An 18,018-nucleotide genomic window follows, 5' to 3' on the forward strand; every position below is an offset into this window, starting at 1 on the left:
CTGAGGGGGCGCTCTGCGGCCCGGCCGCGCAAGGGAAGGGGCGGCAGGGCAGGCGCTGCCCACCGAGGCGCTGCCGTCGCCCAGGGTCTCCACGGCGCAGGCGAGGCAGAGAGGCGGGCGGAGCGGCAGCGCCCAGCGCACCCCGTGCCCATCGCAGGGCCCCGCGCCCTCCGCCGCCATCCCAGCTGCCGGGCCGGCCGACCGGCCCCGCCCCGCCGGGGGTGGGTGGAGCTCCGCGCCGGGGCCGCCCCGGGCCCGCCTCCCTTCCGGCGGCGGTGGGAGCGCTCCCGCCTCTTCCTCCGCAGCGCGCTCGGGCACACGGCAGCGAACGCGCCGCGGCCATGGTGAGTGGCGTCGGGGCCTGGCCTCCGCCTTCGCCTCCTCCTCTTTCTCCTTCTTCTTCTCTTCTCCTTGTCTTTTCCTTCTCCTTGTCCTCCCCCTCCTCCTCCGGGGAGCCCGGGGCGGAGGGTCGCCACCTCCCCGGCCGTGCGGCGGGCAGCACGTGGAGGCCGGGCGGGGTGCGGCTGGTGGCGGGGGGAGGGAACCCGCGGCGCTGGCGGTGCTGGGGGCACCTGGTGACGGGACACTCGGCGTCTGGGTCACCCCCGCGCCGTGCCGGGGGCCGGACGGGCCGCGGTTCTGCCAGCGCCGGCCGCGAACACCGCTTGTGACCTCGCTGCTGTTCCGTCTCACCACTGATGGTCACGTTTAGAAGCTACTTCTGATTTGCGGAAATAAACCTGATACGTGCTCTCCTGGGAGTTTCTTTAAAATCTATATCAGATTGTTAATTTGTGCACTGAAACGCTTCGTTTTATGGAGTCTTTGTGGTAGCGAACGCCTGAAGACTGCCCTGTGAGTTCACTGTTGCTGGTTTGTAGGGTGTGAATGTGTGAGTATAGATGCTCTTTACTTTGATGTGAGGGATGTGTTTCTTATTTATCCCCTTTACTTTGATATAGGAACCCTTCTTGTAGAAGTAAAATGCAGTGGAGTTTCTGCTATATGTGCAGAGCAGTGATATGACTCCACTAATCAGTATATGTCATGGATATGATGCCTGTGCAGTGTTGCTCAGAACAAAGCCCCCTTTGCTCCTGTTGTAATACTTACTACTTCTTTCTTTCTCTAGAGTGAGGCAGAAGTGAATCCCAAAGCTTACCCACTGGCTGATGCACAGCTCACCAAAACACTGCTGGATCTTGTGCAGCAATCCTGCAACTATAAGCAACTACGCAAGGGAGCCAATGAAGGTGAGACCTGTGTGTTGCAAAGTGTGCTAGAAGTCATTGCAAGGACTTTTGAGATGCTGTGGCTAGAGATTGTCTTTTCTCTTTGGCTGTGAACCACTCATTCTATATTGATCTGGCTATTGCAAGTGTGTGTCTTCTTCCTCTTCCTTCAAGCTTGCTTAAGCAATATTCAGGGACAGAATTAAGTTGTAATTTTTTCAACATTTATATGCGGTTCTGGTAGATTCCCAAGTTGTGTTCCTGGTGCATGTCCTGTATCGTGCATACTTCAGTGGTGTGGCACTGGGATTACCAGATATCTAGGCACTTCAGAATCATAAAATTATTTGCATTTAAAGGGTACCTCTAGTACAACCTGCTCAGAGAGTGGCTCCCTTCACAGGTGCTTGGGGCTTTGCTTAGTCAAACTTTTAAAAAAACCATAATCCCTAAGGATAGAAACTCAGTATTCTCTTAGGACCCATGTCCCATGGCTTAAACACCTCTCATGGCATGGGGGATATAAAATTAGGCTATGCCCTTGGAATCTCACTGAGGCAGCAGTCACAATCTGCAACTTTCCTGTGTACTCACAAGGACAGTGTGGCTTTGTCTTGTCTGCAATCCCCCCGAAGTAGAAGACAGCAGCCATGCTGCCCCCACTCCCACCTCAGCCCTCTCTTCTCCAGGCTAAACCAACTCGGCTCCCTCAATCTCCCCTCATGGTGGGTTCCAGCCCCGTACCCATCAGCAGCCTTGGGCTGGCCTTGCTCCTTTGTCAATCTCTCGACTGCACTTGAGGGCAGCGCTGGGCACAGCACCCCAGCAGCCCTGCAAATAACCTCTTCCCTGGCCCTACAGCTGCCACTTTCCTTTGGCTGTCCTCCTGCTACCTTGAGCTCTCCTTCCCACTGATACCAATTTCAGCATCTTCTAAAGTTGTTTTTCATTAGATGTGCTTTCCAGAAGGACTTAGACTGACTCTTCAGTTTCTTTTACAGCCACCAAAACACTGAACAGAGGGATTGCGGAGTTCATTGTGATGGCAGCAGATGCAGAGCCCTTGGAGATCATCCTGCACCTCCCTCTTCTCTGTGAGGACAAGAACGTACCTTATGTGTTTGTGCGGTCCAAGCAAGCCCTTGGCCGGGCGTGTGGCGTTTCCCGGCCTGTCATCGCCTGCTCCATCACCATCAAGGAGGGATCACAGCTAAAGCCTCAGATCCAGTCTGTCCAGCAAGCTATAGAAAGACTGTTGGTCTAAGTGCCCATGAGTTTAAATGTGTGTGGAACAGGAAAGTGGAAGTTAGGGGTCATTAATGTTTAGCTTCAGTTGAGATGATAGTTTTGATATCAGTGTTTCAAAATGCCACATTTTTGTTTAATAATAGCTTAATTCTTAGTGTTTCTGCCCCATCTCCCCACTTTTCTATTATTCTACTCCAACACATTCATTCTCCTTGTATTACTTCTTGAAAAGTGATCATACAACTGTATCCTCTTTTATGTTTAAAAGAAAGAAAAAGTCCCCCGCCCCCCCTTATTTCCCTGCCTGCTCAGGGCTTCTTTAACCCACCCATCAGCTTTCTCTGCCTTGAAGTACTTCTGCGAAGCTTCAGCCTCTAACAGGTGTGAGTAACTGTGTTTCCGAACAGTTTTGGCTGCTGAGGAAAAGGGTTGTGGGTTCCCCACCTTAAGTGACAGGGCATTGTAGGCCGTGTATAAGGCGGGCAGCAGCTACTGTGTAGCAGCAGATGGAGCCAAGATCAGTACTTATAGCACGGCCCTTGTTCTTGAAACCAGACACAAGACTTCTCTAAGAGATGTATGGGGAGCAGAAATCTTATGGCAGTACACAAGGGGAAATGTTTTATCTCAATTATTTTTAAGTACTGACTTTTTAAGAAAAAAATAAAAATGCTGACAAAGCTAAATATAATTGTCATTCCCTTGGTGAAGCATTTGCAACTAACTGGAATGTTTCTACTTGTACAGCTAAACTACTCAGAGGTTGCCTAAAGGCTGTTGCAGTGGAGTAATTCATACTCCTTCACTTTTCTTTGCATGGACTGTTATCATTGAGCTTGGGCTTCCTAGAGAAGTTAAGTACAAAACCCATGGTAGAGGGCAGCCTGTTGTGGCTGACGAGTACCCTACGTCTGGCTGATAATTATAAGAAGTATGTCATGCTTTTTAGCTACTGCACTGTGGTCACCTGACTGAAGATGAACCCTGTAAGTCACAGCCAAGGAAGCAGACAGCAAGTAATTTTTCAAACAAATCAACTTGTGTCTCAAGAAGAGAATGCTAGATCATTTGTTCTGGAAAAGCATGGAGCACCACCAGCATTCTGGATTAGTGGTGGTTTTATTGAACTAGCTTTAGTTAAATGCATATTGTATAATCCACTTACTGCTCTGAACAGAAGTGTCTAAAGCCCTGTGTTGGAATGGGCCATATCAAACCTGGTTCCTATTACAGGATGCCAAAGCAAAGTAGTGTGGAAACAACAACAGGTAACACCAATAGGTGCAACAGCAGAAGGCAAAAATAAATTTACCTGTAATGTTTCCACAGAGGCACTAACTTCATAACTGAAATCAGCTCATGAAATACTGAAGACATCGTGTCTGTATGTTTTTGTAAATGGCTGATAACAGTAATCCTTGTGAACTTATTACAAGTATTTTTTAAAGAGTCCTTTCAATTGTATGAGGTTTAGAAAGGCTGCTGTTCCCTTCTACTGATGCTGACTGTTGAGCTAGTTGTGTTTAGAACCACAGCTTTGCCAAGGATTTGCCCTATTGTACCAAGACAACTGATGTAAGACAAAGCACAAAAGGAGCAGAAATAAAGGATTCTTGAGCAAGCAAAACTGTTTCTTTTTCTGCTCTGAAGCCTTCCATCATTATCCCTTTTAAACTTCCGCTTAATGTGATAGCCTGCTGTTAAAAAAAAAGGCCAGGAAGAAGATCTAATAACCTAGAACAAACATGCCACAATTATCCAAAGCCTGGGACGTGCTGTGCCAGGGGGTTAGCAAGCCAGAAGAGAAATTTATAAGGGTATTTGTGGAATTAAATTCACAGAATTAGGGACAGGATAGTCTCACTATTTCACTGCATTCAATTCAAGCCTTGCTAAAACAAGCATTTACAGCAGCTTTTTTGCCGAAGGGCAAAATAAAGTGATTGCTTAGACAAATCTTTATTAAAACTAACTACTATAATGCAGGCTGATTGTAATTATAACAGATTACATAGCTTCCGCACTGCAGAGCTCAACATGGGCTAGCTGCTCTCTCCAGGAGCTGAGGAGGTAGGAGTGAGCAGTGTGCTGGCACAGCTAGGACAGTCACAGTGTCGGGGGGGGGGGTCACAGCTGGCTTCAAGACGTGTGCCACACTACAGCACCAGCATGACCTTAATATATGATTTAACTCTTCAATAAGTTTGTGTGTCAAACACAGGAATCTCTGAACACTAAAAACACTATGCAGACCAAAATGGACACCTCAGGTATCCTGTTTGCATCCCGTATAAGATTAAGAGTTTCACTAAATAATTACTAGTTTCACAGAGCAAGGGCAACAACAGTTTATTGGTTTTAGTCATCTTGCACTGCAAAACAGGTGGGGTGTGGCAGAGGTAGAAAACCAAAACATAGCCCCAGTTGCTGTCTCCACAAGTATGATTAAAAAAGTAAAAATATTGTACCTAACAGCTACTTTCCACAACTATTTTTTTCTATTTTTAAAGCACAGACTCAAGTACAGAAGCCTGCACAACAGTCTGACTCATACTCACTACAAAAGTGGAAAAGCTCTATGCCATCTCAGTAATTTAATTGGGATAAGTGCTTGCAGCCTTCTAGGGAACACAATTTTTTTCCTTTTTTAAACCAGCTTCTGCTATTACAATTTAAAAATGGAAGACCTGGCTGTGCAGCTTTGTAAAGTGTTAGCTTTTTGCCCAAAGGATTGGCTACTGTCTCCCAGTAATGACTTTTTTGTCCTTTATGATCTGCTGGTAATCTTGGTAACACCAATTTGATTACTAGTACTGATACTAACCAGCTGTTTTGGAGAGTCAAAGAGTAATACACCACATTTACACCCTCTGTTAGCACACAGACTGGACCTGCTGGCTTGAATTCATGTGATGCTTTTAAGACAGATCATTCTGTTTTCTTACACTGAAGTGAGTTTTGCTGTCTTTATGATTCAAACATGGTATAGTCAGTGTTTCAAAGTAAGAAGTCCAAAATAACTTTTATTAAGAAATGAGGAAGGCACAACTCTCTGTTCATGTACGGTGGGTGACCTGAGTTCACAGGGAATTTAATTCTGCCTTTGGCTACTGTCAACAGAATCCAACTTTGCAGAGAAGTTTCACAACTATGAGTAAAAAGTTTCTCCAGTGCTAGATACAGCAACATTTAGTTGCCTTCTCTTTCATAGCAGGATTAAACAGACACAGCATTCACATAAGATAACCAACATTCCAAGCAGACAGAAGTCAACCAGGGCCTTCCATTCCTGCTTAACACTCCTTAAAGTATTCAATTAAAGCATCCATGAGTTCCTGCTTCTTGCCTCCACCCTTCAGCCCCAAAAGCCTGCATGCCTCCTTCAGAATAGGTACAGTGAGCTTGCCCAGAGTGCCCTTCTGCACATGACTCTGCAGCTCATCCTTTGAGACTTCTACCTTGAGCCTCTTCTCAGTTTGGTCATCAGAAGCTAGAAAGACAAATTTTAGATCACAAGGATTCTTAAAACTTTCTTCATAGAAAGACATCAACATTTCTTATACATACCACAGTTAATGGCTGTTAGCACATGGTACTTTAACAGCTACACATTCACAGGTTGCCATGTTTTGTTTTAAGAAACAGGTGTCACTAGGTAAGTCATGTAGTAAGTATTTCATTGATAGGAGTGATCTTAACTGAAGTGTGAAACTTTGTATTCTGACAGAAAGATCACCCTCCAAATGAAACTTTTAAGGGATTTTCATGGAGACAGCAGAATGCAATGATTCCACAGGGAACTCAGCTAACTGACACTCCCACTTCATGCAGAATTTCATAGACTCCCAAACTACACAGGCACTTCAGCATTATTCACACATTTAGCCCTAAAGATACCCATCTTGGGCTTGCTGAACTGCCTATGCATAAAAGTCTGCTCCCTCACCAACACAAACTGAAAGTATGAATGATTTTACTACTCTATCATAAAGCACAAAGTTACTAAAATTATATATACATATTTTGCAGTCATTTACCCACATTACTTCCTATACTTCACTCTGCAGTTTCTCATTCCAGTAGTTCTCTGATTGGATACCACAATATCCTCTACTCTCTAAGAATCAACACTGGATATAAATTCACTTCATTGCAGAGATCAGTAAAGAGAATTCTTGCACAATTCTTGCACATACAGACACTATGTTTTGTGTCTGCACCACCATTACTTACCTTGTTTTCGCTTTACAGCCTTCCCTTCGGGATTGTAGTCAGGGGGATAAACCAGCTGCTTAAACTCCTCTACCAGGTTGCCCAGCCTGTGGTTCATCTGTTCATACTTTGGCACTGGCAAAAGATAAAAGATTTGCTCTCTCAAACCCAGGAAAGTCTAAACAAGGCCATGACCAGATACAGTTGTGCTTCTGTAATAACTTGTCTGCAAGCGTCTTGCAAGCATGCAAAATGCAAATACCTGTGTTACGATATTCCCAAATGAGAATTTTACAGTTCTTGGTAATATGAAGAGTTTGGACACCTGGAGTGCTGTGTCCAGTTCTTGGCTCCCCACTACAAGAGAGGCACAGAGCTCCTGGAGCAGGTCTAGCAGAGGGCAACAAAGATGATGAAGGGACTGGAGCATCTCTCTTATGAGAAAAGGTTGAGAGAGTTGGGCCTGTTAGGCCTCAAGAAGAGATGACTGAGAGGGGACCTTATCAATGTCTGTAAGTATTTGAAGAGAGGGTGTCAAGAGGATGGAGCCAGGCTCTTCTCAGCGGTGTCAAGCAACAGGACAAGAGGCAAGGGGCAAGAATTGATACACAGGAAGTTCCACCTGAACATGAGGAAGAACTTCTTTACTGTGCGAGTGACCATGCACTAGAACAGGTTGTCCAGAGAGGGTGTGGAGTCTCCTCACTTGAGAAATTCAAGAACTGTTTGGACACAATCCTGTGCCATGTGCTCTAGGATGACCCTGCTTGAGTAGGGAGGTTGGACCACATGACCCACTGTGGTCCCTTCCGACCTGACCTATTCTGTGATTATACATATGTAATGGACTCACACACTTCCCTGCAAGATATATATGTGTATATATATATATGCAGAACAAAACTTACACAGTAGAAGTGACATAGAAGATCTTCTCCCTGATTATACTGCTACCGGGTCTAGTCTCAGAATTTTAAAATACAACAGGTTACTATCAAAGGTTGCAAGTAGTTTGGGGCAGAACAGCTTGTTTCTGTCATGTATTTCTAAGACAGCTAGCAGAGGGACTTCGATTGTTTGTTAAGACCATTTCATAATTTAAAAAAAAAAATTCCCCTTCAGGAGCAGATATTCTTACATAATAAACTCTCACAGCCACACGGTGGCACAATGGCCCCCAGCAGAATAATTCTCTTAATTCTGCCCATTTATCAGACTGAAGTATTAATGAGAATCTTGAAGAGAGGAATTTCAGAGAAAACGTTTGTCACCACAGAAAAAAGGTGATTCAATTTTCATTTTGGATGGTAAAGTAAGCAATTTTTTCTCTACCTTAAAAGTGACAGCATTAGAAAGTACAGTTTCAGTATTTCAGAATGGACACATCCAGAATTCTACATCATGGAACCACACATTCTAAAATATTTTTTAAAAGACATTTGGGGTTGTAGTAGCCCGTATTTGACTTAGAACAAAGTCAACAGTCTCCCACCTCCCTTCGCATCCACCAATAATTCTCACTTGTAAGATCCTCAGCTTGTTCTGGTTCCAGCATATCCAGTGCTAAAGCCTCCAGATTCCTGAAGTGCTGCTGCAAAACCGGGTTCTCAAAGCTGTCAGTCCTGTCAAGAATTCCCCAAAATGTCAATGCATGCTGCCAAGAAGACAGACAAAACACTTAAGATCTACCACCAACTTACTGCAAAATAAAACTGCCCCCTTTCCCACAGAACAATCCATCGCATCAGAACTGCTTTTCCTCTTTTCAATTTACCTGCTGAATCACTATCCTGTCATGAATCAACCACATTAGAATGCTGTGTGAGAGTCAGAAAGGTGGATAAGGCAAAAGGAGACAGTGGCATTCTACTTTAATAACAGTTATGGTAGTTTCCACATATCTAGGAAAAACTCTCCCATAAAGTACTTCATAGCATTTATCGTAGTTATAATGAAAAAATGGCCTAGCTATTCCTTCTAAAGTGCTCTAATGAAAACGATCCACGTCTGATCTGCAATAGAGTTTCAGAACCACAATAAAATGTGATACCTCTGCAACAAATGACAACAGCCCAGAGAACAAGAGAAATTCTATGAAGAACTCCAGAACGTGCTACATAAAGCATTATGGTGCCTGGGTATCCAGACTGATTAAGAATAAAGTTTGGACAAAGCTACTGCAATGAGAAGCAATTTCTCTCAAAATATATCAAAATCTCATCTCTTCAAATTCAGCACACCACAGCTGAACAATGTGTGCAATAGAACAAGCAATAGTTGTGTTTTCTTCCCCATACCATTCCCCTCCACATTATTTATCTCCATGTACCTGTATTTGAACCGGAGTTTCTGAATTATTTCCTTCATTTTGTCCACCTGCTCTTGACTGGCTGGCACATTTTCTGTAAAATCAACATTCCTTTTGTCATCTGCATATGGCAGAAAAATTATGTGGAAACCTATACGGAAGAGAAGGAGCAAGAGAACAGTTATACCGAAGGCCAGCCTCAAAACAATAATTTATGGGAAAGACCAAGATGGTTATTATCTGTCTGATGACTCCAAACTAGTTAGCTCTTTTGTTGTAAACAACAGCAATATATAATACTTCCCAGTACCTACAGCATGACACTCAATCCCAATCTCAATGTATATAACCAACATCACACTAATGGCTTTGCAAAAGAGATTCAAACTAAATGCATAGCTAAGAGTTGGATACTGGTGAGTTGCTTTTTATGTGTTGGATACTGGTGAGTTGCTTTTTGCCCACCTTACGAGATATGGGTTTGAAAAAGACTTGTTTGAAAATTACGTATTGTCCACATGTTATACTGAAATGCTTCACTTTGTACACAAGCAGATTTATTTCCCTACTTTACATTCTCCCAAAAGATGATTTTCCAATTAAAGAGGTGAGAAAATGCAAAAAAGCAGGAGTCTGCCTTTGCTCCCTAATCATTCCCCACTCGGCTGATGAGGTGTGAGGCTCAATATGCAAGATTATTTATTTAATACTTCAAAATCTATTCAAGGATAAATTTCAAGGAAATACTTCAAAATCTATTCAAGGATAAAATTCAAGGAAAGACACTCTGCCTAGTCACCAAACAGAAAAAAAGGCTTTTAATTTTTATGTCAGTTCCTTGAATTTGCTAAAAAGAGGTAGGAGGCAGGGAAAACACTGTAGCCAGGTCATACCTGAGCAAGCACTGATGCAACTGGGGTTTTAAAAACAGATTCAACATCAGATGCTTACAACGACAAAACTGAAGAAAACGGATGTTGGAAAGGGCTTTCCCCAGTTTTAAGGGGAGTGGTGCTAAGATTATTTTCACTCAATGCAGGACGCTATTATGCTGACTGCATCCAATCATTAGGGAAAGGAGGCATCCCTTCCCATACCTGGAGGGGCTATCTGCACTTTCTGCTCATCCACCTCTTCCTCCTGAGGAACCAGGGCCACAAAGCGAGGAGGAGTGTTCCGGCGAACAGTGTATCTGCACAGCATCATCATCTCCCTCTCCAAGCATTTCATCAGCAAGGCATTAAATAGTGTTGTACTCCCTGCAAAGTAAAGAGCGGATTGGTCAGACTGACAGCTTTCCTCCTCTGTTCAGGAATATAACCCTAGATATTACAGTTTTAAAACCTGGGACTTCTTTGGAATGCTTGCAATACTTCAGAAGTAAAAATTGAATTTTGGAAGGGAGAACCCTTGAAATGGACAATGTCAGTGTGTCAGTGTGTCTGTCCTGATGGAGCAGAGAGAGCTCTGGTGAAAGAAACAAAATCACCAGCATCTGAGCAATGAAATACAGTGAAATTTGGAAACAGCAATCTACAAAGTCTTTTTCTGTTTCGTGGGATATCAGAGTAGCAACACATCATAGGACCTTTTTGCAGAAGTAACACACTAAGAATTCAGACTTCAGTACTCCTCCTGAGGCACACGTTTGCTTTGTATTTTACCAGATATGGTGGTCAGGAAAAGACTGACACATAAGTAATGTGTTTGAGTCAGGAAACTGTGAAGCTGGAGAAGCTAGCAAAAAGGTTCTTCTTTAGTCAGATACTGCAGAGCATCTGATCATAACTCAGCCCACTTTATCCACTGGTAGGTTGAGGAGCTAGAGATTTTTTCTTCATAGTTGCAGCCTGGAATTTTTAGATAAGTAGACTCATGTATACACATAAAAAGGGGGAAACAAGCAGTCCTAAACATCCTCTCCTTCTCTCTTTACAAGACCATAAAGTGCTGTTAATTCAACAATACTTCCTGAGTATCATGTTTCCAGTCTTAGCAGATATGGACTTAAAACCAGCAATTATTTTCACTGGTTTGAGGTTTGTTTTTCATTTGTGTTTTTTTAAAGCATCTTTGCCTCCTTTTCAGGTACTAGGATCCTCCACTTTCATGAATGACAAAATCAAGTGTTTTGGAACTACATCTTTAGCTGCTTGTCATGATGGATGAAACATGAAGCCGAAGTGGCTCTTCTGCTACTGGAGAGAACAACAAATAACTGCAGCTGAGAGAGGCAGTAACAGTTAATTCAGTTCTTCTTAACAATAGCAAGTTTTTAAATTAGTCAAAGCTTTTACACTCAGTGATCCCCACTCAAACACACAGTGAATCAGCTCATTAGCCTAATGCAAGGTGGTGAATCTTCTCTTACCATCTTTACTTACCCCTCACCAAGGACTCCTCGGGATAGATGAACTGAGAGGGCCTGATGTGGTGGTGCTGTTTTAGCACTGAAAGTGGTTTGAAGCCAATCAGAAACAAACCCGGAGAATCAAACCGCTTTAATTCTTCTGTTTCCTCTTTCTCCAGTACAATCTGTCGGTTTCCGTATGTCTACACCAGGGAAGAGCAGATGATAGTGCTGCCAGTATAAAGAAAACTGGGGGAGAAGGGGACAGGATTGGAAGAGGATGCAAGTGCTGTCTTCCACTACTGAAAAGAGGGTTATAGAACAAGACAGAGTAAACTTGTCATTAGTGCACACCAAAACGACAAGTCCCAGACTGTGACCATTATCCCAAGGGAAATTCTATCTGAACATTAGCAAAATGCACTTTACTAAGACAATGGGTAAGCCTTGGTACAGAGAGGCTGTCACATCTCATCTTTGATGTTCTTTAGAGCTGTCCCAAACAAACTCTGAGCAACCTGACCTGGTTTTGTGAGTCTTGCTCTGGGCTGGGTTAGACCTTCTCAGAGGTCCTGCCCAATTCTAAACTTGCTTCAGCAGATGCACGTCAGCTACCTACTCCTGGCAGAAACAGTGACTAAGAAACAACACTTCTAAAGCATTGCTCAACCATCCAAAATCAAAACCATGTTATAGTCCAGCTGCTGAAGTTAGACATCAGGGCTTAATGCAAAGCTTTCTGTTTATCTCCTGTACTTTATTTCAAGAAACTAACGTCCAGTATAAATAAACTTAATATTTCATGTTAAGACAAAAACTTTAAGAGCCTTTAGCAAGGAAGGACACAAAAAATGCACTTGTGACAATATACCTAGCAACTGCATAACCTGCTTTGAAATAAAGCTGTGCCTGAACGGAATGTGACATTCAATTTACATCAGCCAAACTATCAAGCAGGAAGGCAAAGTAAAGAAAAATGTAACAAAAAACTCCAAAGGTAACATGCCTTTTGTTTGGAAAAGCACTCCAACTCCCCCTGTGATTCACACTTCAATGTTTAACAAAACAGACAAAATCTGTTCCTAATGAATCAACAAGTAACAGCAGCAGTGATCGCACAGGGTCACATAAGGTCAGGCTCTGACAACCTAGTTCTGCCTCAAAGAAAGAAAATACCCGAGTTCCTGAGTGCACTTTCACCAGCAGCTATGCTTTTCCCCTGACAGTCAGGCCAGAGACACAACCCACTCTTCCTCTACAGAGCTCACAATGTGACCAGGTTGTCCCCAGGGGCATACAGATGCAAGTATTTCTGCATCTCATCTTGAAAGTGGAATACAAACAAAAGCAGCAAGAAAACAGGCATCTCCCACACACATCACAGAGACTGGAAAAAACAGGCATATAATCAATACGTTACCTGAGCCCTTTTTGTGTCACTAGGCAGGAGCAAACTGCCTGTTTTTCCATTAAACGTTCTTGTTTTTGTTTTAACTGGTTCATTAGTTTCTCGATAAAGCTTCACTGGAAATGGCTTATAAGCTTTTTGAATAAGGTTGTAAACACCAACAGAAAGTGCCAGATCATTGCTCAGATACAGATTTAACCTGTGTAAAAAGCAGACACAGACTTGAGACACTTGCAAAAGAAAGTCACCTCCACAGATAACTTATTTTCTCTGACTTCCTCCAGTTCTCCTCCCCGAAAATCACAGGTATGCTTGGAAACATACTATCACTTGAGTAATAATCTCACTTGTATAAAGATATTCTTGCAATGTCGTCATTTCTGGTCATAAAAATCATCTAAACACAAAAAATTTACCATATTTCTTTTACCTTTTTTTCACTTGGAAGGGCAGCTATGCTCAAGCGGAGCACAGGATAAGTTCATATTTGGGTACCCCACTTGTGCTTAACATAACATGAACTCTGAATTCTTACAGCTGTTCATGCAAAATGAAGAAGCCCCCAAAAGAACCCCATCAAGACAATATCATGATTCAAGAAAAAATTAAATCAGAAGTCAGAGAAAAATTCAGAAATAAAGGCTTAAAATTAGAAACACCTTCAAGTTCCGAGAGTAGAAAAGTGAATTACTATCAATGTTACTTTCTCTCTTCCAAAAGGTATCACAGGTACAAGATTCTTCCTCCCCAGTTATTTGAAAACTTCATAAACATTCTCAGAAAAGCAAAATAAAGCTGTCAGTAGAAGAAGAATGGCAATGGCAGCAACTCAGTTTGGGATACTTTTTAAATATTTATTAAAAAAATAAACACTAGGCCTTGAAGTTCATTCCCTTACCGTGCTTCCACATCATTCTGCTATGAAATCACTCATTAAAAAAACAACTGTTACGAAGTACGTGGTTCCAAAAATACTTTCTATCTGCTTTGTCAAGATCCCTTTAATCCTCTGTAAGTATCTCTAATCTTTCAGTAGGAGATCAGAAATGTCAAGGCTGTATGAATCCAGAGTGCCTAGACAGAACGGCCACATATAACTACTTAATAATGGGCCAAAAAACCTACTAGTCACATTCAGACAAATTTTTAAAGTTAACATTAGCAAAAAAAGCCTCATTTCAATCAGGTTTCACTATAAACTATTTCCCATGTTGCAGATTTTCAGGTAAGTATTTGGCAATGATATAATTTTTTGACAAATGATCATTTCAAGCTCAATACAGGAAATGCCACACAGAGCAAAAAAGGAGACCTAGCTTCACTCTCTGCTCTTCTCATCCACCAAGGACAAATATCCTTGCAAGCTATGGAAGAAACACTAATCTTGAACTAAGGAATTAAGACTGAGGAATGTAAGCACTGATGCCGTTAAGGACCAATCATTTCAGAAGAGGAAGGTGAGACACAGTCTAAAAATGACATCAGGTGCCTCCACTGAATGATGTATCATAACTAGGCACAAACCTCACTAAAGCCCGTTTCTTTGTCTCCTTTGCTCGTACTTTCTTCATGAGATGTTCCAGTTTCTCTGACTCCTTGGGCTGGATCCCAAGGTCCTCATCCTCTGCTACATTTATAATATCCCTGTAGAACAAAGAGATATCGAACCCTCCAGGCTTCTTCAAATGCATCAAGTCCAGGATGATACCTAGAAACAATGTGAGAGATAAGAGGAGAATCGGAAACTGCTTTTTTCTTACATTATCATGTTTCTCAGCACTCCCAGATTTTTCATCTACCCAAATAATTTAAGCAAGAATGAGCTCCAAATTGTCATCTGCACCAGATGCAAAATTTTCTAGGGAAAAAGGCAAAAAGTATTCTTTAATTTCAGTGAAAATAATGCAGCATAGAAAATCATTCCTCCCTAATTAAGAATCTGGACAGTATTGTGTATGAAACAGCTGTGACGAGCTCTTATAAAACACAATCTTATTTCAAACATAGAAGTAAGTAATGAGTTCAGAAAATCCCCTTTCCTTTAGTTATAGGGCCTCAGGGTTAAGGAAGCCTCACAGTTCCAGGACATCTGCTGAACTCCAAAAACACTGGTTATCTCAGCTACATAGTTGAACTAACAAAGCACTTGATGTCTAATCTCTGAGCTCAGGTTGATGTCCTTCAGCTAATTCAAAATGAAGCTATTAAAGTAGTTTTTCTTTTGTGTTAACTTTGTGTTAGTATTCCCTTCCTGGAAAATGGTACAACAAAAAGTTTGCTTTTCTTGGCCCTCTCATGTCCCAATTTATGCTATCAATGCAGAAGAAGAGATCCTAGAAAATAAGTGCTAGTTATTAGATTGCAGATCAGATAACAGACTTTCTAATTTTTAGAAAACTTCAGAAAGATTACCCAGTTCTGATGATTTTACATTCTTTTTCCATCACAAAATTGCAATGCAGTTAACATCAGCTGTGAGGATACAACATGTTTTACTGCCTGAAATTAAAGGGGAAAATAATGACCTGTGTCTCTCAGATCACCAGCTCTGGTCCTGGCCAGCTTGGCTTTAGCACTGTCATTGGCATGAGGGTCATCCTCGTTGGTGAACAGCATGATCCTTTTGTGGCTCAGTCTGACTCGGACATCACTGAAGAGATTAGAGCAGGCCCAGAGCGCTTCCCCCAGGGAATAGTCAGCATTGTGGCCAAAGCTCTCGCGGAAAAGTGCTCGTCCTTCATCTCCCCTGTATTGGTCCAGCTCTAGAACACGCTTTGCACCTAAGGAGGTAACAGCATTCACATGCATTAGAAATACTGAAAGATGTACCACAAGGTCTTCTAAACATGCACATGGGGTCCCTTGCTGCCGATGTCCAAGTACTGTCCCTGGCACCTCTGTGGCAGTGCCCTTGCAACACCTGGCTGAGAAAACTGTTCAGCATCACCTCACATTTGCAGTATCACAAAGCACCTACGGGGGCCAAGAGGACACAAAGTGCCTTGATACCACTGTGGACTCTTCCTTTTGGGAAGGGAAACAGGTAGGGATCAAAGTATCGCAAACCCTTCACACTGAAAGGACAAGGGGTCAGCAGGAAAGGCAGCAATGGCACCAGCTGCGGAGGCACGGCAGACTGCTGCACCACCAGAGAAAGGAGAAGAGCCTGAAATACACCCGGTATCTCCACAGCATGTTGGGAAGGTGGAGTGCTTCTCCTCCTTCCTTGCCTCTCATGTCAGAGAGAATCCACGCACAGGTCAGACACAGCCCTATAGATCGCCACAGGGAGCACAGTGACATTTAGGTCTTGTTACAGCTCTGACAATTACTCCGGCCCAACAATGACTCCTTTTCCCACCTGCCTAACAGCACATTCTCTGTTTGCTCCCACTACGCTACAAAGGGAGCTACTGCATTCTGCAGAGCTGCTTCCTTTTCCTTCACTTAAACTCTATAGCACTTTTGAAATCTCATCTGAAAATGTCTTCCCCTCCCTTTACTATTTTATTTTCATCTCCTTAGCTGCCCTTTAATTAATAGCATAAGTGTTCATAATTATGTACTCCATAATAACTAATTCTAGTATTTCCTCCTTCTCTAGAGCACACTGCTCTTCAGGGGTAGAAAATATACAATTCTCCTCCTTTTTAACAACACTCACCTTTCACCTGTGCTGTTTTTATCAGCATGGTGAGGCTACTGCTTCTGAAAGGGGGAAAAGAGCAAGCAGGGAAGGAGGAGGAAAAAGGATGAACAAGAAGCATATGGCAGTTTGCTGCCCCTGTGTCATTAAACCTGCACCCCCCTAGCGAAGAAAATTAAACCAAACCTCCTCAGAGATAAAGGCTGCTATTAAAAGTTGTAGCCAAAATCCCCCCACAAGTCTCCACCGTCAAGACTCCACTAGCATGCAATTCTTTGCACTCCTCCTACTGCCTTTTCCAATTCAGCAATTGGTACTTGTTATCAAGCACATGCTATGTCATTCCAAGAAAATGAAAGAGTGAAATTCAAGAATTGCAGAACTTATGAAAACAAGAGATGGAACACCCCAAACAGGCTAGCATGTTGGACCACCTGTTCTAGCTGACCCTGCTTGAGCAGGAGGGTTGGAAATCCCATCCAATCTCAGCCATTCTGTGATATTCATCATCAGCTGGAATCCATGTGCCTTAGCATGGACATGCACTTTTCTGAAGCGCAGCAGACACGTGATGGGCTTTTGTGAGTTCTCTTGAGATCCTCCTAGGTTTAGCAGACAGCAGGTGAACCACCACGTTAAAACAGAAGACACAGAAAAAGGATCTGAACCAACTACAAGAGAAAAAGCTAAGCTCTCACAAAGTTTCTAAGGTTTCCATAAATTTCTAAATCTATCCCCACTGCCACCAACAGATTTCAGTAACAAGAACTTATTTATCCAATAACTCTGATTTTAAAGAGATCAGTTACCGACAATGCTACTACTACACAAATTTCCTCACACCATCTTTACACAATCTTCATATCACCTTACCTGGATTGTCCAGGTCCTGAAGAACATAGATGTGCTTGAAATCTGCTGAGTTCTTGTTGTTTTCTGTACCATAGAACACGACACTTAACAGGTCCCTGTCACTGCTGATAATTTTGCTGGTATATACATTCCGGATGCACTAAAAAAACGCACACAGGGCAAAATATGAAAAAAGTAACTCGTAGTAAAGGGTGCGAAAGTTTTGTCTTTGGCAAGTAGCAGTTCATCGAACCTTACCTGCATGGTCATGTCGAAGGGAGTTTCTGCGTCCGCGTCGGACTCAAACATGGCCTTGGAGGCATCCACCAAGAAGATGAGGCTGTCCCGGCCCCCGAACCTGTGGTCCGCTATAGAGCGGGAGTAAACAGTTTTAGCAGTGACCCCTCCGCCCGTGGACCCCCGCGGGCAGGCCCCGGGCCCCGGGCTGCCCTCTGTGAGCGGGTGAGGGGCCCTTACCGACCGCCTCAGCCCCGTCCTCCTGCTGCTGCTCCTCCTCCTCCTCGTCCTCGGGCCCCTCACCCCGGTAGAATGACCCCCACCCCGCCATGGCTCCCGTGGCACCGCCGCCCGAGGGGTGCGCCAGACGCAGCACCCGCGACAGCCGGCCCCGCCCACTCCCAAACAACCGCCACTCACTGGGAGACCCCGCCCACCATAGCCACACTGACCAATGGCGAGAGCGGAAAAGCACCGCACCCCGCCTCTCCCGCAGGAGGCCACGCCTCCACCCCGCGAGGATTG

At 43.4% G+C, this 18,018-nt stretch overlaps 3 protein-coding genes across 4 annotated transcripts in view; 1 reads left to right on the forward strand and 2 right to left on the reverse strand.

Moving 5' to 3' along the window:
- MEI1 (meiotic double-stranded break formation protein 1) overlaps window positions 1–197 on the reverse strand; it is a 37,380-nt gene extending 37,183 nt beyond the window's left edge. For both annotated transcript variants that reach the window (XM_032687325.1, XM_032687324.1), the window contains exon 1: window positions 64–197. In XM_032687325.1, coding sequence (XP_032543216.1) covers window positions 64–180 — 117 coding nt within the window. In that variant the 5' untranslated portion in view covers window positions 181–197. The remainder of the gene's footprint in view (window positions 1–63) is intronic.
- On the forward strand, window positions 12–4,107 carry SNU13 (small nuclear ribonucleoprotein 13). The gene is made up of 3 exons (XM_032687330.1): window positions 12–344; window positions 1,133–1,253; window positions 2,234–4,107. Exons 1-3 carry the CDS (start codon window positions 342–344, stop codon window positions 2,494–2,496), a joined length of 387 nt encoding a protein of 128 aa, XP_032543221.1. The 5' UTR covers window positions 12–341; the 3' UTR covers window positions 2,497–4,107.
- A 1,368-nt stretch (window positions 4,108–5,475) lies between these two features.
- XRCC6 (X-ray repair cross complementing 6) lies at window positions 5,476–17,890 on the reverse strand. The gene is made up of 12 exons (XM_032687326.1): window positions 17,734–17,890; window positions 17,515–17,624; window positions 17,278–17,416; window positions 15,284–15,538; window positions 14,283–14,466; window positions 12,771–12,957; window positions 11,385–11,553; window positions 10,098–10,259; window positions 9,022–9,151; window positions 8,214–8,314; window positions 6,714–6,827; window positions 5,476–5,970 (listed from the first exon to the last, which is right to left on the reverse strand). The coding sequence occupies exons 1-12, from the start codon at window positions 17,822–17,824 to the stop codon at window positions 5,774–5,776; spliced, it is 1,839 nt and encodes a 612-aa protein (XP_032543217.1). The 5' UTR covers window positions 17,825–17,890; the 3' UTR covers window positions 5,476–5,773.
- Between the last annotated feature and the right edge of the window lie 128 nt (window positions 17,891–18,018).

This window comes from Chiroxiphia lanceolata, chromosome 5, assembly GCF_009829145.1.
Source record: "Chiroxiphia lanceolata isolate bChiLan1 chromosome 5, bChiLan1.pri, whole genome shotgun sequence".
NCBI lineage: Eukaryota > Metazoa > Chordata > Aves > Passeriformes > Pipridae > Chiroxiphia > Chiroxiphia lanceolata.

Coding starts and splice junctions, on each gene's coding strand:
- SNU13 (XM_032687330.1), top strand. Junction 1,254..2,233: donor ACGCAAGGGAGCCAATGAAG/GTGAGACCTGTG, acceptor TTTCTTTTACAG/CCACCAAAACACTGAACAGA.
- XRCC6 (XM_032687326.1), bottom strand. CDS start 17,824: ATGGCGGGGTGGGGGTCATTCTACCGGGGTGAGGGGCCCGAGGACGAG. Junction 10,260..11,384: donor CGAGGAGTCCTTGGTGAGGG/GTAAGTAAAGAT, acceptor TTTACTTTGCAG/GGAGTACAACACTATTTAAT. Junction 5,971..6,713: donor GGCTGTAAAGCGAAAACAAG/GTAAGTAATGGT, acceptor TTGTCTTTCTAG/CTTCTGATGACCAAACTGAG.